Consider the following 27,480-nt stretch of genomic DNA (forward strand, 5'->3'; position numbering starts at 1 on the left):
ATTTGCCTTCTATGCAATCAACTGATATAGTATACTTGAAGTAGTTTCATTAGTTCATTCTGTACTATAGTGGAAGTTATTTTATTTAATTCATTGTTTATGTCATGTTTTTAAAGTGCTTCAAACTTAGACTTCTCACCTAAAATACAGACCTGATTCTCACAGTCTTTATGATAGTATTACTCAGAATAATTTAAAAAATAAATTTAGGAATAATGAAGAGTAGGTACTATCTAGAAGAACTTGCAAGTGCTTGCATCCTTTCACAAAGCAACTCAGTGACTTCAGTCACTTACTGTTTCCTTCTGTATCTGCGGAGATAATGTTGATTCCAGTAAATTTGCTGGTTGGAACTCTGGGAATATGGGCTCAACCAGGCACAACTGTCATGTTGGAATTTAGGCAGTTACGGAAATGGCTATTTCATTCAGAACCTCAGTAATTGTGTCTTTTCAATAAGGTAGTAACTTAAAACTCATTTCTCTTAGGATACATCTGTAGACAGTCCTTACTTTTCTACAGATTTCATATTAGCTTAATGAAATATTAAAACAGTTGTAAAACTAGATGACTTATATGCTGTGTGAAGCTTCATTTTCTTTCTTTTGGAAAAATAGTAAAAATGGTTAGAGAAAACATTAGTCTTCAGAATACATATTTTAAAGGATCAGTAAGTGAGTTAGTTTTAAGAAATACTGGGTTGACTTCTGAAAGTCACATTCCCTCACAGAAGTGTCTTGTGGTTACATGTTGCTAGCTACAAAACTTGATTTTCAGAAGTCAGTCCAATATTTTTAAAACTTTAAGTTCTACAGGTGGCAAGGTGTATTAACAAGGGAACATACAAGGAAACTTAAAAATGGTAACTGGACTGGAAAGGAATATTGTACTGTGCATCGATCTGTTCATACTCTTAATTTTGTAGGGATTGCTTAGCAGTGGGCTAGCTGTAATGGAGTGAGATTAAGAAAGAAGTACAGTGGTCAGCCAAAGAAGCTTTCTACCCATGCAATGTGTAAAGTTCTTGCAGTGATTCCTGTGAAAGTCAGAGAAGCAATAGCTCAGGAAAAAAACTTAGACTGGGCTGGATGAACAATGCTTCACATTCATATTTTACCTCTCAGTATCTTGGCCTGATTTACAAATACTAGGCCCATCAAGTACTGTAGGCATATCTCAGACTTGTTACCAGCCTCTGGAAAAGAAAATGGCAAGGGAGCATGGGCAGAGATGGAAGTGCAAAAAAGACAACTGGCAGCTATGGAAGTTTGTGTTTTGACTCCATCACCAAATAGAAGTGATTTTTTTTTTTTTTCCATTTAAAGGAGGTATTCAGCATCAGTGTTGCATATGAAAAACACAGTGCAACTTGTTAAAATTTAAAGTATTCCTTGAATAGTGAGTGGTTCTTTGGGGAATTTGTGATTGCTTGTAAATATTTTTGGAAAGGTAATATTCAGACCTTTTTTGATTTGACTGGCCTTACTTATGGGGTAAAACGAGGTGAAATTTTAAGAGAGCTTATGTGTGAGGAAACTGGGTTGTTGTTAAGCTAAGATGGTAATGATTTTTATATCTTCTTGTTACAGATAAGTTAGTGTTACATTTCTTGTGATTTCAGACATCATCTTTCTCTGTAATGCATCTGCATATTTAGGGATGACTTGTGTTAAAAGTGGAAGAATATCATTAAAGTATATAGACAAATTTTATTTTACCTTATCCTAAGTGCATGTGTAAGCATCAGTGTTTCTCTCCTCCAGTTTAAACTGATCTTTGCAAAATGGATAAAGTTTCAAATTGCCACTGCAAAGAAGAGTAAAGGTTGTTTCTGTGATTTCCCTGAGAAATTCTATATGTTAACTTTAAAAAATTTTTTTAATCACTTGAATTTCATTGATTTCATCTCTGTCTTGCAGTGAGATACTGTTCTTGTAAGTATTTTTTCCCCTTAAGGTTTTGATACATGTCCTCAACTTTAATAGTAGTTCAAACATACTTCGTTCAGAAAAGCTGAAAGTCCTATTCCCTTGTTAATAGACTACTGTACTGCTGTAGTTGCACCATTTGTAAAGTGGGTGCAATATACTAACCTTTTTTCAGAAACCTCTGAAAAGTTATATATAATGTTGCTTTCTCTGTCTAGAATGAATTGGTGACTTTAGTAACCTTTTATTATTTTGTCTTCAAATTGGTAAATAAATCTGTTTTTCTGGTTTCAGTGTGAACTTGCCCTGGAAATGTCTGGGCTAGAGTTTAACTCTTCTCCGTAAGAGGTAGTGCTGATATGTGTTATCCCCAAGCTTTGGATTATTCTTATCCAGGGTTTTGGTTTAGACCCATCTTTAGTCTCTATCAATCCTAAACAATGACAATAATAATTTTTTTTTCTTTTTGTTCTTGGGTAATTTCCAGAAATGGAGTGAAACTTTTCCTCTAAAGCACGCACCAGAAATCATTGTTTAGTTTGGGTTTTTTCAGCAGTTTACAAATCTGGGGGTAATGTAGAGATGTTATTCTAATCTAAACCCTGGACATTCCTTGGAAAAAGAAACCCACATGATTTGATTAGACTTCTCACTTCTCTGCCAGTGCACAGAGACTAGCAGTGTGCTGGAAAGAGGCATTTCCCAGGGTGAGAGCGACTGATTTGTACTAGCTCACTGCGTTCATTCACCATGGAAGTGTTCCAGCATCAGCTACTCACTCTTGTTGGGGGTGTTATCTGTTTCTGTACTCTGGTAAAATGCATCAGATTTATGAAATATATTTTCCCCCATATCTGGAGTGCTTTGCCTCAGACTTTCTTTCGATCGCTGGGAGAATGGGCAGGTAAAGGAAACTTACTTTCTTCTTGTAACTGAGTGGTGGATTGTTATGTTACAAATCAGGAATGTTTTTTCTTGCATTTCCTTACGCTGTCCCTTCAGAACAAAACACAGTTTCCTCTAGGTGTGGTTTGCTTAATTTCTTTTTGTTTTCTCCTACTAACTTCAGGTTTGTGAGCCTGAAGGTTTTGTGTACTTGGAGAGAATGGAAAAATAGTCAAACTGGTAACAGTTCACACACCTGGTGTGTAGATGTGAATTCTCTCCCCTTTCCTACTTCGATGTTTGTTCTCTGCTGCAAATGCATTAGTTTTAATAGCACTGCCTATATCCTCAGTTTTCTGATATGTGAAGCAACTAGTTTATGTCTAGCATAGGGTCTCTACTTTTCAAAGGAACTTTTCTTTGTTCCCAGTGATGTTGCTGCAGTGTGTTTTTTCTGAATGGGTCACCTGTCCTTGACTGTATCATTAACAAGCCAAATCTACTCTAGCCTAAAAACTTCAAAGGCTGCGACTTGGCAGTACTTTTAAAAAACAAATTACACATTCTTAGAAAATAACAGAAATGTTTAATAAACTCTTCTTCCTAGTGATCATTGATGTTTTTCTTAAGCTTGTTAGGTTATCAGTAGGAAGCAAGAATGAGCAGGTACTACAGTTTCTGAGTTCCTGGGCTACAGATGTCACTGACAGTGGCATCTTGTTAAGAAGTGACCCAGTTTGCTTGTGCTTTGTTCCTTTCCCCCGCATTAGAGACTTGATGTGACTGGATTGGATAGATGTTTAATAAGTACATCTCACAGTGGATTAATAAGAAATGAAATCCACCCCTGTACAGAAGACCTGCCTGAATACCAGTTGCTTCTGAAGCAATACATAGGTCTCATTTTGATTTAAGTGAGGCAAGGACCTCCATTCTGTGCATGAGGTGAGGAGCAGCGTGTGGAACTTTCTGTGTAAAATCCTTGTTTCCACTGAAGGTTGGGAGACTTATTTCCTTTAGTGGACATTTTATGCTCTGTCCTTTTTATAAACATAAAGTCTCCTGGGCCCAGTAAAATTTGTAAGGCTTGGATGATTTGCTGTATTACGTGGCAAATGAGATCCTGAAAATCATGAAAATTAAAGTTGGCAGGTAGAAGCTTGTTTCCCAACAGACTCTTGCTTTTCATCTGCAGGTCTGCTAGAAGGCTAAAGATCCACTGCTGCTTCACTGAGGGGTCTCTTTTCTCTGTGAAATGAGAGAGTAATTACCCTTCTGTTGGCAAAACCCTAACCATTCAAAATCACCTTGTTTCCCCAGTGTTTCTTGTTTAGAAGTCCTTAATCCACATTTTTTTTTATATTGACTCATTTTCCATTTGCTCTGAAAACTTAGCAGGTTTACCTTGGAACTGCTTTAGTCCTTTCCCACTTAATTTATTTCTTCTTCATTTCTAAGGTGATAAGGATTTTATTTCTGTAGTTCCTTTTTGGTATTTGTTTGTGTAACACTTAAGGTTCAGGGTGCTTTACAAATGCCAAAGCTTGTTTACTTTCCCAGTAATACTAAATCCAAAGGTAAACTAAGTAGGACAGCTCTGAAGGAAGAGTGTTTTATAGATGGTGTTAAGTTTGCTGTGATGTTTCCTTACAGACAGATTTCATGTGTGAGAAAGTGTTATATCAGCTTTGGTGATCAGTTAGTCCTTATCTCCTACCATTCTTCCATCAGCATATAAGTGAAAAACATGCAACGCAGAACTTGTAAAATATGTATATGGAAGAAAATTCTGCCACCTCTTAGGCAATTGTCTTGTTGCTTGTTGTTGACTCCATTGAAAATGAGAGTAAAGAGTACCTACTGCGTCAGATAGGTTACTGTGGGGAGGGATTTGCTTTGAAGACAAAAAGTGCTAAATGAAGTAACAAAAAGATGAAAAGGTCACAAGGAAAAAAATTTTTTAAAAGATTGATTCTCTGCTTCATTAGAAACATTTAGGTTGCAGTGTTCAAGAAATGCAGACAGTGAAGATTAAAGAATTCAAGAAAGAACAAGCTAAAGAGCTCCAAATGTGATCCTTGTTCTTCTTTTTATTTTCTCCAGTGGTCACAGGAGCAGGAGATGGGCTTGGAAAAGCGTATTCCTTTGAGGTAAGATAGATTACTTACCCTTAAGTTTATTTTAACAAAATGGTAATTGCCACCCCTTCATCAGTCTCTGCAAGTTAGTAAAATTATTCTAGGATTCAAAGCCACTGTGACAAACATGGTGCTAATCCTTTGCCCCTGTATGTGCAGAATAACATTAATCCAAGTTCTGAAAGGAAACTGGTGCTGCATTTCAGAGGAAGGTCATTCATGCCTCAATGGTCTTATCAGACCAAGGAAATTAAATGAGTAATCCAAAAGATTTCACATTGTCTGTCCAGGGTAGGAAGTCTCCTAAATTGTCCTTTTTTCCCCAGTTTTGCAGCTAATCTGCTTTTTTACTTTCAGTGGGGTGGTCCAGCATTAACATACAAAATGTAATTTTCTAGCCTTTATACTTTCAAACACATTTTGAAAGATGTATCTGAAACAACAAATAAAGGAGAAATCTGTATAAATTAATATAAACTACAAGTTATGGAAATTATCAGGAAACCTAATGGTTTAATTAAGAATCAGTAGCTCTAGGAGGCTGCAGGAGAGAGGAGCTCTGTGCTGTCCCTGTAGCTGCTGCTGTGCAGTCCCTTTCTATTCACCTGTGCTAATCAACACTGAAGGCAGGGTGGCCTTGTACTGTCTTGCACCAGCCTTGCTATTAGTGATAGTGACTGAATGGTAGATTTTCTCTTTGGTGCCTTCATCCAAAACTGGCACCCTTTCTAGAAGCTAAACAGCAATGAAATATGAGTTGTTGCCGTCAGAGCTCAGGCGACCGCGTGAAAACTAGCAGCCTGTAATGTGCAAGAGTTTAGATGTGATGCCTTCTGCTCGTAAATTATAAAATCTGTCTCACAGGAAAGGAAAATGAGTTGGCTTTTGAATTAATTTACAGGATTTTTAAGCTAGTCTTTTCAAGTGTATGCATTGTTTAAGCACCTACCGCATGATTTTCAGTACTGGGAATGGCAATACAATACTTTTGAAAGTGCATTGAATGTAGAAAGCACAAAGACGAATACCAGGTATTACAGTTTAACATTTGGCATAGTTCTGATAAAGATCACAAGCTCTCCCGTGGGAGAGAAGGGAAAATGTTGCCTTCTGTCTGCTCACTGAGTTGCTGCAGTGAAGAGCAAATGGGAAGGGTCTGATGAATACATAGGTCAGGGGAGAATGGGATGGGGTCAAGACAGGGAGAGGAATCATCAGAAATTAAACATTTATTTAACACCATGCCTCTGGGTGTAGTCACCTGTACATGCAGCTTGCTGAACTAACTTTGTGTGTGAGCATCTGGTGGTATTTTATCCACATGAAGGCTGCAGGAACCTGTGAATATCTAGATCAGAGCCTTTGTCATTGTTCTGCTTCCTGTGTGCTGTATGGGTTATGCAAGAGTAAAGCCCATTTAAAAGACTATCTATAGCATGTGAATGGTTGCTTTATACCATGAGAAAAAATAAAACTACTGTATTTTTTTAAAAAAAACTTGGCTGAAACTGGCTAGATTTTGTGGAACATTTGTTCATTATTTTTGGCTTTTGTGGGATGACTGAGAGCCATCTTTATCCACGCTGAGATGTACCTTCCTCCCCAGGTGGTCCCTTTGATTGAAGCTGTGCTCAGCTACTGCTCTGTGGGGCAGATCCCAAGGCCACACCACATGAGCTCAAAGCTTGGCACGTTATCTCTCTGGCTGAGGTCAAAACACACACTTGTGTGTGGCTTGTGGATAAATAAATCTGACCCTGCTGTTTTAATATGTGTGTGCCTTTGGAGTTTCTGGCTCAGCACTGCTGTCTTGCTGGTCTGGTGTCAGGATACAAAATTCTCTGATGTTCTTCTGGCATAGGTTGCTCTGGTGTTATGGGCTGATGTGAAGGCAAGCCTTGTTTGATGGCCACAGCATCTGTTCTTCTAGAGTTTGAGCTCTGACACCAAGTGATGAACTTCTTTCTGACATCCTGAGCTCAGGCGTGGGCTGATAATGATTCACAACTAATGTAAAGGCTCCACATTTGTTGATAGTATATGGTACAGGGGACTAAGGAGAGCAGTTCTTGTGTTTTGGAAGGCTAGTGTCATGTGCCTTTCTCTGTTTGGTGTTTTATATGGAAATCCCAGTAGGTGGTTCATTGGGTCAAACCCAGCAGACTGAGGTCCAGGCAAAGATTATAATATTTACTGGTTCAGTACCCTTATTGCCAAGGCTTATGGCTAGATACAGGTCTCTGCAAACTCTGTAATCTCAAGAGCTTGCTGGGGCTGTGTAAAGAGCCCGGCAGCTGTGAGGTTTCAGAACACTACTTTATTGATGCCAGGACACGGACTTTTCAGAGCAAATTACTGTCCCTATAGTTTCCTGAGCTTGTATTGAGAGGCAAGCACACACAGAACTTGAGCTTATTCTCTTCTGCATGGAAGTCCAGGCTTCCACGAAGGCTCTGTCTCTATTTCTAGCACCTCAGGGTGATTTTGAAGGACTGGCCTTCTTGAGCATAAAGACCCCAACCTTTTAAATGACTGCTGTGATGTCAGACTACTGGCATTTTGGATCTTGTTTTCTATACTTATTTCAAAAGCCAGGTTTCTGTTAGATCTTGTCCATTAGGTCTTGGGCTGATGGGGTTTAGACTCACCAGACTTGTAACAAGGAACAAAACCAAGTCAACTGCGATGGTGCTGCTAGGCTGTCACGTCTCTACTCAACTGTTAGCGTTTCAGGTACTGGTGCAGTCTTGTTTGTTCTGTTTTTCTGATGTAATAACTACAGATGTGCTTTGACATCTGTTACTGACTTAACACCTCAGACATACTGGGTTTGTGGACGAGGTCATGCCATACTCAGAGATTTGTGGTTTAGCCTCTGCACACTTCTCATCTGATGTCAGGACACGAGCAGGATGTTGGTGGCTTACGTGGTCACCATTTTTGTTAATAGTTCATAACCCTCTTACAAGTCAGGCCAGTGCTTGTGTTTAATCAATGTTTTAGCAGACCATTTTGAGGCAGGCACTGCAGTCATTTGTTAATACAACAGTTTCTCAAATCTTAGACCTTTGTTTCATTTCCTGAAATCGTGCATAGTATTACCAGCAGTATAATATAAGCTAAATATGATCTGAGTTTTCCTGCTCCAGTTGCAAACCCATTCTAATTTCTCCACTTGTTCTTGGATTTACTCCTGGAAATACTGCTCTTCTACTTGCATTGCACAGGTGCAAAGCTAGCAGAAAGACTGCAGAATCATTCTGCCCTGTCATCTCAGTCCTGGTTTGCTGCACCAAAAAGGGTTGAAAGATTTGAATCATAGAGACACTACTGGTCTGAACACCAGGCAAGGAAAGAAAAGGGCTGAACCACTGAGGCCATATCAGCACAATCCTGGAGAAGAGAGAAGAATGTCTTTTGTAATACATAGAAATTTACAGTAGCAGCTACAGATTCCATAAAGCATTATTAGGGATTTTAAATTATTACATCTAATGATCCATGTAGAGTATAACCAATTTGTCAGGGTAACTGTAGTAGCTACATGCATGGTTTGAATCTAAAACCTGTGTTTTGCCTTTTGTGAAGCTTTATTGCTTAAAAATTCACCTCAGACTGAGCTGCAAAAACAGGCTAGAAAATGCAGAGTGACTTTGTACTAATTTAATGTAGGTTTAAACTTTTTAACGATGAGTTTGCAAGATTCCAAAGTGCAGATCCTGCTTGATCTTTCTTCATTATTAGCCCCATTTCTAAATGCTAAGTTGTCATAATTCGTTATGATGGGAGTCGGTAATGATCTTACATTTTGGCAGACTGAGGTTCAGGAGCAATTTAGTCCTTTGCCACTGGGAGTCAGGATTTCCTAACCCAAGCAGGTTCACGTTACACAGTGCTCGGAGCCAGTGCTTATTCTTAACTGTGACGGGAAATACCATCCTCTAACGTCAAAGCCTTTGCATGTTCAGAAGATGCTTTGTGCTAAAGTCGTCTACACTAAAAGTTACCTTTACTTGAAATGTGGTAGTGTTAAACCTGATTTAACCTTTCCTGTGTATAGCCAAGAAGTTCTTTTCTAAATGCACTTCTTTTTGTTTGTTGAGAGTGCATTTAAATCTCACGGTAGTTGCAGTGTCCTACGAAACCTTTTTCTGAAAAGGATGCACATTTTCTATGTGGGTGAGGAAGCAAAAGAAGTGCTCAGGTGTGTAGCCTCTTTTGCCTTGAGAAATAGCTGCTGCAGCCTTGTACTTCTGATTAGTCTGGTGTACAGCAGCAAGGGAGAGTCCTCGCACCCAATGGTTAATCATTTTATTAGGTTGCCACAAACATGTGCTTTTAGCTGAAATCCAATGCAATCTTAGCAACATGAATAATTTTTTACTTAGGTTTTATGAGGGATTTTTTACCAAATGAAATACAGAGACATAGCTGAGATGATATTGAGAAGCCCAGTGAAGCAGAACTTTGTTTTTATCTTGTATGTGACATGGTTGATATTTGGTCTTGGGTCTGAAGGCACAAAAGTTAAAATAATTCCCATCCAAACACCCCCAAATGGCAGAAAGGAGCATGTGACCATGGAAACAGACACCATGTCTCCGACTGGAAACAGCTTGAGTCAAGCTCGTTGTGGACAAAGGGAAATCTGCCAGTATGTATGCAATTAGAGTTCTCTTCTTGAGAACTTCAAATGGAGCCTTTAAAACAAGCTTTCAGAACTCCTGAGCATCTAAGTCTGTGCAGCTGTTTTTGGAGCACCGGTCAATTACATTAGATGGTCTCCAAAAGCACAGAATTGTGAGCATGATCTTTGTGCTGAAAATGCAAGTGGTTGCAGCTGATGCATTTAATAGGTGGTCTGCCCCTTGTACTCTCGATGTAGCAAATTTTTGAACAAAGGTCCTTATTCCTTAACATTCTGTGCATTGTTTCAGAAGAGCCCAACAGGACAAACTGTTTCCCTCAAATAGGTTTAAGGAGAAAGCATTTCGAGGAGTCAGCTATGGAAATGAATGGGTCTTTGGTGTGTGGCCTTTGCTGCTTAGTTTCTTCTTCTAAGAAAACCTGGTACTTTCAGGTGACATTGGCTTCATCTTTTGTGCTGACTAATTTAGCTCCCTTTCTCCTTGCTCTCACGGGCATTTTTCTAGTTTCAGCTTTATCTTTCTTTATGCACACAACTCTGTTCGGCTTCCACTTGTTAATAACTTAGTTTCAAAAGCTGGAGCCATGTTTGTCTCTCAGGCTTTGCCTAAAACTCTTTAACTGATGGGAATGGGAGGCCTCAGGAAAACAGGAGAAAACCATTCTCTGTTCTGCATTTGTTCTGCATATGGTAATACCAAACTGACTATAAATGGACTGTTGTGTTAAATAGTGTTCACAGCTATAAACTTCAACTATTGCCAGCATCTTTGTGAATGTACATTTCTGTACATTCTGTATGTACATACTGTATACATACTGTATGTTGAGTTTTGATGCATGGACTTCACATTTTTTCCTTGGTTTCTTTTTTTTTTCTTTTTTTTTTTTCTTTTAGTTTGCATCTAATGGAAAAAAGTTAAAGTTTATACATCTGACCTATGTCAGATTTTATTTCTATTTAAAAAATATGAATAAAGTCCAAAGTCCAAATCCTTTCAAACTCTTGAGCCTTCAATTCAATATGCTTAATCTACTTCCTCCGGATAAAAAATGTGAGGGTGGATGGTGATGTTGTAAAATGGCTGGGAAGACATCAACATATTCGGCCTCCCAAATCTAAGTAGAAATAAAAATGTGTTTCTGGGAACTTTCATGTTGCTTTCACTCCCTGCAGACTTTCATTCATTTGAAATTGGCTCAGATTATTTATTTTTCTTCATATTATTGGGATTTGATTGTTGTCCAGCATGTTTTTCTTGTAAGGGTCCAAGATTATACAGTGAAGTAGATGTTTTGGAAGACTGTTAGAAGAGTGATTATTGTTTGGCCTGCTTTTAATATCTGTTGTTTACCCATTAGGCAGGTGACAGGTGAACAAAAGCAACTTAAAAAATCCATGATTGCTTTTATTGCAAAACTGGAAAAAATTGAAAGATTCTTGTCACCTTACTCTTTCCTAACAACTTCTATATTCCTCTCCTGTAGCTGGCAAAACGTGGATTAAATATAGTTATGATAAGCAGAACTCTTGAAAAACTGCAGAGAGTAGCCTCTGAAGTTGGTAAGTGTTTGCCTCAAATTTATCCTCCTGTTTAGCAGGCTGGCTTTACATGGATCTGATGGTCTCTTCCCTTGGTACAGTACCTAGTACAGTAGGGCTCCAGATATTGCTACAGATATAGCCCTAGGTATTGCTCCAATTTTTGCTATTACTGTGTTGCTTGAACCCTTCTAGTTATGGATTGCTTTAAAAATATAAGCTATCATTCAAAAAGCGTAATGGATTTAATTAAAAAAAGTGAATGTGGGTACTTTACTGGCTTCATCTGCCCTTAAAATCTGTAAATACAGGCAAAGAAGATGTAATATTAGAGTTATTGGAGGGATCTATGAAACAGTTTATGCTTGAAAAAATAAGGTTACCTTTAGGCTAGTTGTTGGAACATGGCAAAGGAGGAGTAAAAATGATATCAAGGTACCTTGTTTGGATTTGGTTGGTTTGTTTGTTTAAGGTTTTTGAGTTACATTTGGCTTTTGATAAAGCAGTTAAAAATAATGTGTCTTTAGAATCAATGTTCCCTTTCTTTTCTTTAAAGGAAATTAGCAATTTACTCTGGGGAATGGCTTGTTGCAATACATTAAGATCAACGGTTAGGATTTATTTAGGAGTCAAATTAGTTTATACCCTCTGTTAACTTTAAAGATTGATGTAATCAAGGTTATTCTTCCCACTGTCTCTTTTTCTATACATGGCTTATATCCACCAGATTCCTTGATTCACAGATTCTTGTTAAGCATGTGTCACTCCAAGAGTACACCTGTGTCAGAAAGACTTGCCTTTAAGCAGGCTTAGCAGCTGACTCTAACAGAGTATCAGGTCCAGGATACTTACCTGCAGAGAGAGCAGTGCATCTCTCTGCAGATATGTGGCAGACTTGAAGTAGGTGAAAAAGTCTGTAACTTCTGAACCTGCAGCTACCAAAATCAAAGATTGGACCCTGAAATTTTCTGTCCAATTTCCCTCCTTTTTTTTCCAGGGATAGATTTATTTTCCCTTGGGAAGCAAGGGATATCAGAGGAGGAAAGCACCAACTCCCTAAATAGTCCCTATAAGCAGTCGTATCTATGAGACGATTGTGACTGTGGCCCACACTAGCCTCTCAAGTAAACAGCCATAAAAAAATTATTTCTGTGGGAATTAGGTCAGCTCTAGTGTCATTGTTGCATTTCTTTGCAGCTAAATGTTAAAGAATTACAATAATAGAAACCTGAAGAAAAAAAGGCTAAAGAGTTTTTATAGTTTCTTGGCATTGTAAGTTATAATCAGAAGCAAAGAATGAAAACAGTAAGATTCCTGAAACTAACATAGCTAAGTAGAAAAAAAGTGGTGGAGGGCTGGAAAGATGACATACTGTCAATTCCTCTGCACTGTAATTTATTATAAGGCCATCCACTGGCCACCTTCCTAATTGAGGCCGTACTGTGCTGAACTGCACAGCAGCATGTAATGAAGGACTTCCACGTCCTGAAAGGTACTGCTGAGATAGCCTACCTTGCAAACACTCTTACACCTTATGCAAAAGTGACCCATGACTTTTTGCATGTGAGGAACCTTCCCTGACTGCAGCAGTGTTATCTGTGTGATCCAAGGTGCTGAGAGGTGGATGGTGTGACCCCAAGAGCAAAGGCTACACTGATCAGGTTCCCACGCTATGTTCAGCTGGGTTGTGGGCATAAAGAGTCTTCCCCAAAGTTTTCTGAAACTTGGTGGCAAATCCCAGTGAGATCTTTCCATTGTTTTCAGTGGGTTTTGGCTGAAGCCCAGAGTGACTCTTCTGTTATCTATTGTGTCAGGTTGGAAATGAGTACATAACAACAAGTAGATGGCACAAACAAAAATAAGGAGAGGAAGATACAGTGATGAAGATCATAAAGTATCTGACCTGGAGGCCACTGAAATCAGCAGGGAGCTCTGGATGTGGGCTTACCTTAAAGCTTTAGAAATGTTCCACTGATTCCAATTTTCAGACTCAGGCTTTACTGTAATTAAGCTAAGCAGTCATTGGGAAGGAAGAAAAGTTAAACTTACTGTGCTGTTATGTGAGTAAATAAACAACAGAAACCAAAAATGAAGCAGAAACAACCAGAATGATTGCACTGTTTTCTAAATTTTCTAACTCTCACTGACTTTTTCTTTCTAAACTGCTTAAACAAGCAGTATCTAGCTCCAAGCAGCTATCATTACTGTGAATTAACAGGCGAGGAGATTAAGGCATAGAGAGGGAGAGAAAAAAAGTTTCTTGTAGGCTTTGTAAATTTGTTGCAGGACTGGACACATTACTCTTGTTTCCTTTTTCTTAAGAGCTACACCATGTATCTTTTTGCAATTACTTGGACACCATAATTAAAAGACTTGCCTCCCTTTTCAAACTGATGATATTGTTTGCCTAATCATACTGTCACATTCAGTTTGGATACTGAAAAAATAGAAATTAAAAGAGTCTAAGCTGTGGGTAATTTCAGAGACCTCAGTGTTTAGCTTTCCAAGTCCCGTGGGGCACAGGTGTGCGTGAGAACAGCTTTTAGAGCTGGAGCAGGCAGAAATCCACAGTAAGGAAAACATTTCTCTAAAGCAGCACTGGAATTGAAAACCAGATTTCCATCCACTCAGACTGCAAAGCTCTTTTAGAATGAGATAAAAGATAACAAAGTAAGTCCTGTGGAGGACAGACAGAGAGGATCATTCATCCTGGTTTCAGCTGGGATAGAGTTACTTTTCTTCTGAGTAGCTGGTACAGTGTGTTTTGGATTTAGTGTGAGAATAGTGTTGGTAATATGCTGATGTTTTAGTTGTTGCTAAGTAGCACTTATCCTAAGTTAAGGATTTTTCAGTTTCCCATGCTCTGCCAGCAAGCAGGTGCACAAGAAGTTGGGAGGGGACACAGCCAGGGCAGCTGACCCGAACTAGCCAAAGGGATATTCTGTACCATAGAATGTCATGGCCAGTATATAAACTAGGGGGAGTTGGCTGGAAGGGGTGGATCACTGCTTGGGAACTGACTGGGCATTGGTCAGCGAGTGGTGAGCAATTGTGTTGTGCATCACTTGTTTTGTATATTCCAATCCTTTTATTATTATTATTATTATTGTTATTATTGTTATTATCATTATTACTTTCTTCCTTTCTGTCCTATTAAACTGTCCGTATCTCAACCCACAAGTTTTTCCTTTTTTTTCCTCGATTCTCTCCCTCATCCCACTGGGTGGGGGGGAAATGAGTGAGTGGCTGTGTCCCCTCCCAACTTTTTGTGCCCCTCCAGCCTTCTTGCTGGCTGGGTATGAGAAGCTGAAAAATCCTTGACTTTGTATAAACACTATTTAGCAACAACTGAAAACATCAGTGTGTTATCAACATTATTCTCATACTGAACCCAAAACATAGTACTATACCAGCTACTAGAATGAAAATTAACTCGATCCCAGCCAAAAGCAGGACAATTATATTTTATTATTATTATTGTTAGTATGACATTTTATTTTACTTTAGTTATTAAATTGTTCTTATCTCAACCCATGACTTTTACTTTTTTTTTTTCTGATTCTCCTCCCCATGCCACTGTGAGCAAACGTGTCTGTGATGCCTAGTTGCTGGCCAGGCTTAAACCATGACATCATTACACCATCCGTACTGCTCATTTAACACATTTAGTACTGTGGTTGTGAAACATTGATCAAACCATAATACCAGGAGATTAGAAATGATGGAATGTTATTAAATGCACTTCTTTTTTATTTCTTTTGCCTACATTTCCTGACAAGCTGTACAGGCAGACCTACGTCCTAATTGAAAAGTTATATGTTAGAATCTACTTATATGACTGGGGTCTGTACTGTTTGGCTGTTAATGTGAAACAAACAAAAAAAGCCACTTCTGTAAGACATAAAAATTATTCACAACAAGGGTGGTTGGGGTTTTTAGGGTTTGGTTGGTTTGGGGGGGGGGGGTAGTGTTGGATTTGGCATTGGTTTTTTGTTGTTGGTGTTTGGTTTTGTTTGGGTTTTTTTGTTTTGGGGTTTTTTTTTATTGAGAAGAAATAAATCTGTATTTTAGGAAAGACAAGGTGTGTGATCCTCAGAAAGCAGTAGAAAATACAGCTGTACCAGTTAAACTAGCTGAGCATGCTAATGAATCTGGGTTAGGTGATGCAGGAAGTAGCTTATCCACCTCTCCCTCCTGAAATTATGCCTGTTAACATGAAACAAAGCAGCGAATAAAAAAATCATCCCACACGGTTGAGAGAAAATTGTACCTTGCTCCCACTAAGACCTGTGAAGGTGCTAATTCATTTAGGTGTCCCACTTGCTACAGGTTCAGTTTCCAATCTGCTCTACTGGGCCCTCTACCTCTCACCCTTCCTGCTCCAAGAGCAAAGCAAGTAACAAGCTGACATCACTGACTAGCATAAAACAACTCACTTGGCACATCCTTCCTTCATTCTCAAGGCTGTTAAAAATGCCTGTTGTGTCTTGCTGATCCCTGAGGTAAAGCATTATTGCTCAGGACTGTTTTCCCAATATGCACTACTACATAACAGAGCACTTGAGGGCCTTGACCAATTTTATGAGTGCTCTAGTAACTACTAGCAATTCCCATGGTTTTGGTTTTGTTTTGTTTTGTTTCACTGAGTTTGTGTTCTCTGGTATCTTCTGTCATCTTTTGCAGTTCTGCTTTTACCCTCATTCTTTTTGTTTCTTCTCTATTTTCCTGTTATTTCTGAAACAGTTATCTTGTATTTCTGAGGAGATACATTTCTCCAAGAGACTTTCAAAATGTAGCCAGAACTTGTGTTTTATAATCTAACAGAACTTTTTCCATTTCTCCCCAGTCTTAAATCTTTTTTTAACCGTTTTCTGTTGTTAAAATAACTTCTCATTCGACTCTCCTCTCTGCAACTTTCCACTGAATATGAATGCCATCTTAGCCTGAGTGCTTCTCTCCAAATTTTGATGTAGTACTTCAAAAGGGTCACCTCTTTCCACAAATATCAGTTCTTGTGTCATCAGGCATTCAGTTTGCTACCTCAGGTTTTCAGGATATATTCATAACTCTCTAAATAGAAAAGGAGAGTTTCTGGCAGACTGCATGTCCTAACCAACTTCATGCTTCATCCTGATTTATTCTCTTCTTCGTAAATTTCAAAAGGCAGCACATTATCCTATCTGACAAGTGGGATTCCCAAGTGGTCTGAGCTCAGAAGGAGTTAGGTGTATCATTCGTAATGATATGTTTTATAACACATCAGTTTAAACAACTCTGAGTTTTTAATTTTCCTTAAATTATTTTTCTCTCCATTTTAAAAAAAGACAATAACATGTCCTGGTGTTTGAAAACCTAGGCTTTTTGCTTCTGGCACACTTAGGACTTTTTAAAAGAGTTGGAATAGCTTGTGTCTTCAAAGACTCTCATAAATCTTTATCACAGAGAGGGAGAGACATAAGAAACATTGAAAATTATTTTTTGGCTCTCTCCTTTCCAGAATTGTTATCATTTTCTGAAGAGCTATCCCTGGATAATTATTTATCAGCATGATAGTTTTATTGTTTTTTAATACATTGTTTTATTCTCAAATGAGAGAGGAAAGCCACCTGGAGTACTTGTTTGTTGGCTGACAGTGCTGGTTGCAGCAGTACAGTTCTGTACAGTCACGGGGTTGCGGAGAAAGACCAAATGGTTTGTTTGATCCCCATTTTTACATTGCTCTAGTTTTGGCTGCCCTTCTGATTGCCCACAAGAAAGATGCCCACGACATCACTACACTTTTTAAGACCATCTCATTTTGTTTGTAGAGCTCTTCAGTCAGAAGGTCACTGTAGGTGTCTGCTCCAGCTGTTGCTCTGTTCTTTCCCACTCACTGCATTTATACTCACAATGTCCTTTCCTTTATAGTTGTACCATTCCCCCAGCCTGGGACCACAAGGGGGTCATTTGCCACTAGAGTTGCTTTTATAGGTTGAAGGTTCAAAGGGTGTTTCATCCCTTTCATACACAAAAACGCAGCTTGGAAAGAGGGCAAGAAAAAGGGCACCCCTTCCTCCTTTCTTCTGTCATGGAGACAGATGTCCTTTACAATTGCACATAAGACACAGCCTGCATTTCAGATCTGGAGTCAGAGTGTTTGCTGTTTCCTCAGACTGCTTGCGTTACTGGAATGGCGTAAGGTGGTTGAGACTTGCAGTGTATCGAGGGACAAGGAGGAACAACAGGGAGGGAAAAACTTTCTCTCATCCTCCAACTCAGGCACTGTTCTGTTGGAAACTGGCCTGCTGGACGCAAAGCCAGCTTTCTGCTAGCCTTGCTCTCCTGTGGGAGCTGGTGCAAGGCCTCTTCCTAAGCTCTGATGCACACCAAGGCATAAGGCAAGATTTCTGGGTAGAAATCAGTGAGTCTGCTTCCTATTCAAGGCAATGCTCTCTGTCGCCTGTATGATAAAATCAGGCTCCAAACAAGCAGAGATGGTTTCCCAAACAGGACCCAAAGCAGGGTTTCTGCCATCCACATGCATCTGAACTCCTGCCACTTGCAGTGAGTCTGCAACTCAGTTGTCTACTGACATTTCCAAGCTTCACCTATCACTTTTTCAGCAAATTTCATCTGGATTTCAGGTTGCCCATAAAACTTGAAAGCAGGTTTAGTAGCAAGAATTTACAATGTGAACATCTAGTTAGAAGAGACCTTACTGGGCCCCTTTAATGGAGAATCTTGCTTTTAAAAATGACTAAATAAGAGCCTTTACCTCTTTTCCTCATGAAAGTTCATTGAAAATATGAACAGCAATAAATCAACTGCTGAGAAAAATGGTAATGTGCAGCTGGGCTCCACTCCTGCATAGCAATGACACTGGAAAAATCACACACATTTCCTTTTCCCTTCTGTGTAAATTGACCTTGTAAAATTTAAGCTATAGCCCCCACCCCCCAAGCCTTTTAGTCCTGCAAAATCCTGGGGAAGGTTCAGTCTACGGGAGTGCAAGTGTCAAAACAAGAGAGGAATTGTTTGAAAATAATGCAGAAAATACTTCATCACATCCAGCCTTGTTTTCCACTCCTCCTATGTAAAAAGAAAAGTTCTGCTTATTAATATGTTCACCTTATACATGAAAACATGTATTTCCTTTTAAACCATTCTGCAAAACTGTGCTTATGTAGAGGATCTGGCACCCACATTCACTTGTCTAATGTATGCTGACAGTGTTCGTTTATAAATATTATGGTAACCAGCGAAGAAGTCCTGTGTTATTTATTTCTGTTTGTTTGGGGGGGGGGGGGGGTTCCTTACTGAATGACCAAATGGTGTTTAGATTTTGTGAGGGCACTTCATTTGATTTCAGGGCATAAATTCATCCTATATTTGCCAGGTCATTTCCCTGAAAACAACTGGGTACAGTGAGCGTGTTTTGCTTGTGTTGTAATATTTCTTAAAGTAAGAAAGTTGAAACAATTGCTTACTGTACAGCCAGCATTACTAAATGAGACATCTGATTGTTTCTCTCATTACTTAATTACAGCTTCCCCCCTCTCTGGGTAGATGCAAAGGGGTTTTCTAATTTTTTTCTTAATTACAGAGCAGGCCACAGGTCAAAAGGTGAAGGTTATCCAAGCTGATTTCACTAAAAATTCAGTATATGAGAATATTGAAAAAAGTCTGCAAGGCTTGGATATTGGTGTTCTGGGTGAGTCATTAAGGTCTGTTAATTGAAGAGTATTTTATGGCTGCAGTGTATTAAACAGAGAATTGTATAAATGATGTGTCATAACAACTTGTTAGCCAACAGTTAAAATCAAGCATATAGCTGCATAATGCATTTGAGCATTACTTATCATGAATAAGTTTTAAAAGTGAATTAGGATTCTGCAAAAGCTTCCTGTTTCTCTGTACAGTGGCTTCTGTACTGTGAAACCTCTTCTGCCACTTTATAAGCAGCATCCAGCTTGTGGGGTGACTTCTTCCCTATTTGGCCTCAAGGAATTAATTTTCACTATTGTTTTTTTTACAGCTATGTGCAATTCTTATATTCAGTCTGAAAAGAGCCTGTGGCTAGCACTAATTGGCACAATCCATGCAGCAACAATGAAAACATGGGGGTTTTGGAAGTTTTTTGGCGGGGGGGGGGGTGGTGAAGAAAATCATCCTTTTAATAGTGAAACAAAGGAAACAAAAACAAAGCACAAACAAACAAACAAAACTCCAAACTGTAGCAACAGACTGGTTTTCTGTTCCCTGAAGTCAGCACGGATCAGTGTCAGTGACTTCAGTGAGAACAAGACTCAATGCTAAACAGCATTTCTCTTCAAATACAACTCAAAAGCTCGTGGTTCTCAAGGAGAAGCCATTTGTTTAACTGGTTGAACTATGTGCTTTGTCTAGATTTGGTTCTTATCATTATATTTCCTTTGATTAGTTAACAATGTTGGAATGCTTCATAATCTTCTTCCATGCCGTTTCCTTAATGGACCAGACATAGATGAGGTAGGATTACTCTGTGGGTTTCTACTTCCAATACAACAATGAGGAATTGTAATTCCATTTAACAAGGGACAGATTCTGCCTCTGCTACAATCAGTGTGTATTTAACTATTCAGTTGAGTGGGAAAAGAACTGGGCCTGAAGAAGCATATTTTGATTTGTTTTTAATGCTCAGAGGAGCTTGCAAGAGAAAAAGAACGGTAGATTTCAGCCCAGTGGCAGCAAGCACCCAGCGATAGAAGGGAGAGCGCAGCTGGCCTGGTTCTACCAGGGATCAGCAGCCACTCTGGCTCACTGCTCACCTGTAATGTAATGGGGTCCAGCCTGGTCACAGCCACAGCTGAAGTGTTGGGTTCTTGTTAGTATTATTAAAACTTACTTCCTTTGGAACACCATTGCTTAACTATGTGGAAAAAAAAAAAAAAAAGAAAAAATAAACCTCATTTAAACACAGTTTACTTGGGGGGGGGGGGGGGTAATTTATACCTGTATAATAATTTGACAGGATGGAGGATGCGATCAAGTTTTTCACTGCCTTATTGTTATTTACCTGTGTAGTATTAGACATGAAAAAAACCCCCAGAATTTCTAAATGAGAGTTTCCTGCTAGCACCTGTCTCAGGATCCATTCAGTCTATATATCATCATCTATCACAAATCAGAGATCCCTAAGCAGGCTGCTCCCTTCAGAGCTGCCGCCGTATGATGGCATCTCTGCTGCCACTGCTACCACTTGTGTTTGGTTGCTGGTCTTGGGAGCCTATCTCTGCCTGGCAGTGCTTTCACTGCACGGAGGGGCTACCTCTGTCACTGAGAGCCACTCAGTCTCTGCCTGGCACCTCTGTAGTCTGTTGTCTGTGTGCAGCCAGCTTGGTTTGCTGGTGCCATCACTGCCTGGACACCGGGCTTCTAGCTCTCCTCGTATGCAACGACGCAGCTGGGCAAAACGGAGGGCACGGAATCAAAGGGATGCAATGCAGATTTGAACAGCGTGTTTAAAATAAAATTCATCGGGACTTACTTGCCTTTGAGTGCCCCACATCGTAGGCACAGTCAGTGACAACTGGGGGCAACCTAAGCAGCTCTAAAAGCAACTGCCTTGCTAGAAAGCTTTCCAGTTGGAATTGCTAGCTTTGTTTCCTAGATAAGCTACAAACTCTCTGAGAGTGTTAACTGTGAACTTACTGTTTTCTTGGTTCCTGCAGAACCTTGTCAACTGCAACATTATTTCTACTACAAAGGTATGTGACACACTCGCATCTATGTTACATCTGCAATGTATTTTACTGGAAAAAAATTAGTCCCTCATGAGAGTGACCAGCTAGCTTTCCTGTGTATTTTCATTTAATTTATCAGCAGATAGTAATTTTCAGCAGGATTGTCAGCATTATTTTAAGGACCCCATCTGTTTCTACTGCCTATGAAATATTTTTATTAGAGTTGACTGAAAACATTTAAACACAGTTGCTTGGTTGAGACACATTGTTACACTGCAGCTGAAACATTTTGCAAAAACATGTTAGTTTTGGTAAATGGGGATTTGTTTCAGAATCAAAATCTTCAAGACAGGAAGATCTACAGTTTGACTTTTTGCACTGTACTTGCATTTTTTGTCACAATTCTGTTCTGCAAAAAATATTTTTGTACCAGGGCAGGACAGAAACTGAAGGAGCTGATGCCTAATTCTGTATTGTTACCTCTCGGTGCTAATTTTGGTTGGCTACTTCCCTTACAAGAACAGTTATGTTCATGGTTTCCACCTCTGATTAAGATTTGTATTGCTCTGCTGTTTGCAAGCAGCATGGTAACATGAATAAGAGCAGAACAAGAGCTTTGTAGTTCATCTCAACCTTGGCTAATATCTTTCTAAACATGACATGAAAATTATCAACAGATGTTCATCTTTTTTTGGCTAGCAAACTTTACATCCAAAATTTGTCCTGCTGCTTAATGACTTCAGGTAGTAAATCATGTAATATCAGTCATTTGAAACAAGTTCTTCCATAAAGTAGTTTGGTGAACTTCCTACTCCTAGGTTTTGTTCTATTTATACGTCAAAAGAAGAGAAATACCTGCAATATCTGAATGCTACATATATATGCCTCACAAAAAAAACAGGTGAACATTTTGTACCCCCTCAGTCTGGATACAAAAGGTTTCTCCCTTTATCATTTCCCAGCTTACACATACCTGAGAATCAACCTCTTCTGCTTCACCAGGGCATGGGGATTCCTATCCCCCACTGCTGCAGCCGTGTCCTTTTCAGTCTTTCATGAACATTCATTCACCTTCCTCCAAAATACAAAGAATAAATCGTGCTCCTAACCAGCATTCCTCATGGTTAGGTCCAAATCATCTTTATATCTGTTTGGGTATTTTTTCTCCCCTCTCTGCCTTGATTTCTGTAGGATCCTGCTCACCACTTCTTGCAGTGGAATGCCCAAGCTCCAGGTGTTCCCGGCTACACAGACGTTAGCAGGATTTTCAGCGCTGCAAAAGCAGGACCTTTTCCCATGCTTTCCACTTTATTTGGAAATTCCCCTTCACCCAAGCTGATGTGACCTACCTGCATTGTTAACCTTTCTGAAAATGAAGCTTGTGAACCCCACCCTGCTCCTACTATGCTGTTGTGCACAATGACACTACTGAAAAAATAGGGAATTAACAAGGATTGAATTAAGCTGCATCGTTCATTTGCACTATTTTTCATTACTGCCCTTTACAAGTTAGGTCACACTCTTATCCTGAGAAGATTCATACATTATGTGTGTTTTTATAAAGAGTCAATAGTATCAGTATGAATTCCCCAGGGACTTAGGCTAACTATCAATAATACTCTTCAAATACAACAAAGAGAAGCAGATTTCTTACCTAAAAATGGATTTAATTTCACTTTAAAAATCATAAGTGTGATTAAGTCTATTGCTAAAATAAGAATAGATGATTAAACAATGAGCATCAAAAAGATCCTAAAGCTCTTTTTGGTTGCAGAAAAAAACGTCTTTTCATGATTTTCTGCTATTTCTGGTCCAGGTAGAGCCAGAAGTGAAAATACAAAAATGCTGTGAAGTTGAATTTCCCTTACAGTTATGATTCAGTATTGAAGAATGATGAAATTCAGATGCTGTTGAAAATCTTTGGATAAGCATAAGACTTTCACTGCTTAGAAGACTAACCTTTGGAATTTTTTGAAAATTCAGATGATTTGCAGGCCATTAGCATTTTGAAAATGTTTCCCAAAACTTTGAATGTGCCACATTTTAGCTATTTGAGCATATGTATACATGTGTCTGGGGCTTGAGCAAGTGGAAAATCTTGTGAATAAAACAAGATCAGTTGAAAAATGCGATCAGAAAGAGAGAGAATAGATATAATTCTTAACGTACTTGTCTTACAGATGACAAAAATCATTTTGAAACAAATGGAGACAAGGTAAAAATAATTTTTTCTAGAACTTTCAATAGGTTTTAGCTGCTAAGGCCAGTTTATTTGGTGGTAGCTATGCTTTTTCATGACTAACTTCTGCATTTTACACTATGTCAATCAGTAAGGTTTCTTCTGTTGCTGTTAGTGCTGTGTGAATGAATGATAGGAACTACCACAAATTGTCAGTCAACTGTAGAACAAGACAGAAAATATAAAATATACATCTGTGTGCAGTAAAAACCATGCAGGTGATGCAGAAATAAAATGGCATCTGATGGGTCTAATTAGGCAAGAAACAGCATTTGAATATACTGTCATATTCTTCTAAGAGTGGTAGCTATGCTTGGAATAATACTTTTCAAGCTCTGGAAATACCTGTACTACACCAGAGAGATTAATTCAGCTATGCAGTTAAGGATCCTTTTTCTCCTTTTAATACAATGTGTATTTTAGACATGGGGGTCCTCAAACCAGAAGTTAAGGTCTTCAGATGGAGTTTCTAGAAAACATTGTTAACTACTGCATTTTAGAGGCCAGTGCATGCTTTTTGTTTTGGCAACAAAATAAGCTCTTACTGTTTAATTGTTTTGTGGTTGGGTTTTTTTTTTTTTCCTGGTTGTTGCTAAATGAATTGTTTTTAGTGATTTTTACAGGGAGTTGTGAATAGGGAAGCTAAAACAACAGATGCATGGAGCAGGAAAAAGAATGTGCTGACTAATGAGCAAAGGGGACCTACCAATTACTTAGAAGCATAAAATCTTTCCTCTGATGGCATTTTTTTCTCTGTTAGATGTACAATAGCATGTGCAATGTTCCCATGGTTCTGACTGCACTAGGCATTTAAATTTCACTTATGGCATTATTCCTAGCTGGTTTAGACTTAATTGCACCTAACTAAATTGTAAAAATTGGATCCTTTGAAAGTGTAGTCTACAGTATAATAGGAGAGGTATGCCTTCGGCGGGGAGGGGGGAAGTTGTGCAGGCTTTAACTATAATACTGTCAAATGTAAACTGAATGTAACTGTTCAAATTGAATTTCAGACAGAAAGGTCTTATTCTGAATCTGTCCTCTGGTCTGGGTACTTTCCCTTGCCCGTTATACACAATGTACTCAGCTTCTAAGGTAAGTCTTTCACATTGCTTTATAAAGAAATCCCCATCAAATGTTTACCAAAGTGTTTGTATCAGCAATACAGGTCCAGGTTTTCAGGACATAAATCAGTGTTGCTCCACTGAAATAATGAAGTAATGTAAATTAGCACTAGCCGAGAACTAAGAATCAGTGAAGCTATGTAAATGAAATCTGGCTGAAGGTATATCTGATGATTGGAACATTTTTGCCTTTGATTAAATAGTATTATACCAGTGCTCACAACCTATCCTCATTCTGGGAAATGATGACTTTTACCAGGCTGGCTTAGCTAGTTTACTCAAAACTGTAGATGCACAAAGTGCTAGATTTTGCTTATGGAACCAAGAATAAAATTCCTGGTAGGTGGGTGGTGAGTTGCCTGACTTCATAGATTTCACTTTGAAATTTTGCTCTGGATTAAAACCCCAGAGCTTATAAAAATGAGGAGTGAATGATTTTTACTGAAACTCCAGAAGCAATTTGCTCAGCTCAGGTTTGCTTCCGATGAAAAATTCTAACAATATTTGCTTGAACATGGCTAAAGTTCAGCTTGGTAAGAAAAAGCTAGTTATTCTTGGTAAGAAAGTCTAGTTTTCCATTTCCTTCTTCTCTTTTTAACATAAGTTTCTCATTACTCAGAACTTGAACTACGTTCAAATCAGACAATTTTAGCTCCTTTAAAAAGTTTAGTCAACGTTTTTTCAAAGTGATATGGTACATTTGTTGGACTTCTTTCATTCTTGGCTATTTTTTACCTTTGTTTCTTTTTAATGGACTTTTTTTGCAATGCCCTGAAAGGAAACTATTTTACATGTCAGCAGATTGATGTTTCATGCAATATCACAACACTATTGGTATTTAAATTGTAAGACGTGTCAAGTGATGGCTTCGAAACTGTCATTTTTTTTCTCCTTAGTAGGAGTTTTATATTTCTAATTACAGAGGAATGATCCAACGTTGTCAAGTTTCTGAATATTTCTCAAAGTTCTAACTGCTAAAACCAGTCTTAGAAGAAACTCAACTTTTACACAAAGAAGTTAGTATATGCATACTCTTCATGGTGTGGAGAAAAACTTAGAAAGATAAACCTTAAAGGTTGAAGCTACAACCCCCCTCCAAATTCCCAAATACCTGACTTTGAAAATCATATTTGTAGGCTATGCTAATAGGTATACACTGAAGGCATGAGTTGTATTTTGCTCTTCTTTTTATTGCAAGAGAAACAGCAGTGTAAGTGTTGAACTGGGAGGGTAGGTGTCAGCCAGAGATGAGAGCCACATGAAACAATAACTAGAATAAATGGGACTCAGGTATTTATATCTCTGCATTTTCATAAGCATGACAAAGCTTTCAGTCCAGTCTGCAGTAGTACTTGTTTTATGTCTGGCTTGGGCCAATGCCAGGCTCCATCTTTTCTGGTGCAGATAAAGAATCAATCTTGCCATTGCTCATGTGCACCAGCAGAAAATGTGTCCTGAAAAGTTCATTTCTATGTTTTTCACCACTGCACTGTGCCTTAGGTTGTATGATGGCCATTTTTATTAAGGGCCTGCTTACACATATTTGTGAGCATATGTGAAAGTATGTACTTTCCTATGCTAATGTTATTTTGTTTTATCTTATCCTAGGCTTTTATAAGCACTTTCTCCAAAGCACTACAAGCAGAGTATAAGGCAAAGGGAATTATCATACAGGTGATGGTATATCTTGCTGTATTTGCCTTCATTTTAACAAATTCTTCAAGAATATCTGAGATGCCTAAATCTGTGTAGTGTAGACAACCTTGGGGTAGTGCTGGGTGACACTGTCAAAGCTCTGTCTCCTCCCTCTATGCAGCTTTTTTCCTTATTCCACCGTAGTACCATTACTTATCCCACATAGTGCCTTAATCCATTGCAAAGATCGGTTATAATTTGTCAGATGCTGTGGGATTCTGCAGAGTGAATGGCCTTATGTAAAAGTTAGATGACATTACACGATTATTATGATTTCTTATTTTAGGTAGTGGCTCCTTACAGTGTTTCTACACCGATGACGATGTACCAAAAACCCGGGCTTATTACAAAGACAGCAGAAAAGTTTGTTAGTGAATCACTGGATTATGTCACCTTTGGAGATGAGATTTTTGGATGTTTAGCTCATGAAATGCTGGTAATTGAATTTGATACTGTGTAAATGGGTCCCAAAGGCTGAACCAAGGCTGTCTGGGCTCAGCAGCTGCTTTTCACTGATTTCAGAGACCTTAAGGTTAGACATCAAATGAGAAACAGTGAATAGGTTGTTAAGGCTAATATGGCACCAGTAAACTATGAAGGGAGGAATACACAAGTAAAGCATAGTGGTATCAGCACAGTGTGGCTTTCTCCACTTTTGTGTCTTGAGCTGAGCTCAGTTTGATATCTGGTTAGTCTTTATCCTTTTTCTAGCTGCCTGCTTTCACAACCCTATTAGGAGCATTTCTGAGACCCCTACTCCTTTATAAAAATGGGCCAGCAGATTCAAAAGTTATTAGTGGGGAAGGGGAAGGACATAAACCAGACTGTGCTATCACATAAGCATTATTTCCTTAGGATGTCAAGCTAACAAAATAGAATAAATATTTATTCATGGCAGCTGTTAATGATGAACATTAAACGAAAGTATAGGGAAGAGAACAGATTTGCTGAAAACTGAGAGGAATTAACATTTCCCTCTAAGAGAAATGCATATACTGAAAGTATAAAGTAAAAGTTTTTGCATTTGCTGTTTTCTATGACCTTTCTGAATACTCAGTTAATTTCTTTCAAGACATTTCTATAACCCTTTGCCTTTGTATTGTTTTTGCTTGATTATTCCAAAGGCATGCGTCCTGCAGTTTGTCCCTTTATGGGTGTTCCACAGTGACAGAATTCAAGAAGCAGTCCTGCATGCATTTACCAGTTACCTGAAGAAGAGGTGGAGGAACCCCTAACAGAGTCATTTTTTTTCAGAAGACGTGCAATGTGAAACCGCAGCAGAATGCATTTTATTATGTCTGTGTGTGTATGAATGTGGAAGGAATCAAATGAGTTTGAGCCATAGCTCCATCCAAATCACCTATCAAGTGATAAATGTTTTGATCCAATTAATCTATTAAGTAAATTCCTTCCTGTCCCTTTCCAAAGACCATAAAATTTGCTAGAGATGTTCCAATGACTTCTGTAGGCTTCAGATTGGTTCTAGGAAATTTATGTTACTATTTTAACATAAGCTTGGAGGCCACAATATTTACACTTATTTGATGTTCACAAATAAAATAATTTGCTTTAATTCCAAA

The 27,480-nt window shown here is 38.6% G+C and overlaps 1 protein-coding gene across 1 annotated transcript; it reads left to right on the forward strand.

Annotated features, from left to right (window-relative positions):
- Positions 1 to 41: 41 nt before the first annotated feature.
- On the forward strand, positions 42 to 27,480 carry HSD17B3 (hydroxysteroid 17-beta dehydrogenase 3). The gene is made up of 11 exons (XM_052776195.1): positions 42 to 2,832; positions 4,917 to 4,963; positions 11,087 to 11,162; positions 18,724 to 18,831; positions 19,561 to 19,628; positions 20,831 to 20,866; positions 23,023 to 23,057; positions 24,095 to 24,176; positions 25,814 to 25,879; positions 26,187 to 26,336; positions 27,025 to 27,480. Exons 1-11 carry the CDS (start codon positions 2,679 to 2,681, stop codon positions 27,133 to 27,135), a joined length of 933 nt encoding a protein of 310 aa, XP_052632155.1. The 5' UTR covers positions 42 to 2,678; the 3' UTR covers positions 27,136 to 27,480.

This window comes from Harpia harpyja, chromosome Z (genome assembly GCF_026419915.1).
Source record: "Harpia harpyja isolate bHarHar1 chromosome Z, bHarHar1 primary haplotype, whole genome shotgun sequence".
NCBI classification, from domain to species: domain Eukaryota; kingdom Metazoa; phylum Chordata; class Aves; order Accipitriformes; family Accipitridae; genus Harpia; species Harpia harpyja.

What these genes read in the sequence shown, in the direction of transcription:
- HSD17B3 (XM_052776195.1), top strand. Translation starts at nt 2,679, where the DNA reads ATGGAAGTGTTCCAGCATCAGCTACTCACTCTTGTTGGGGGTGTTATC. An exon ending in GAGAGTAGCCTCTGAAGTTG is followed by an intron (nt 11,163 to 18,723) that starts GTAAGTGTTTGC and finishes TCTTAATTACAG; the next exon opens with AGCAGGCCACAGGTCAAAAG. An exon ending in TTGAAACAAATGGAGACAAG is followed by an intron (nt 23,058 to 24,094) that starts GTAAAAATAATT and finishes ATTGAATTTCAG; the next exon opens with ACAGAAAGGTCTTATTCTGA.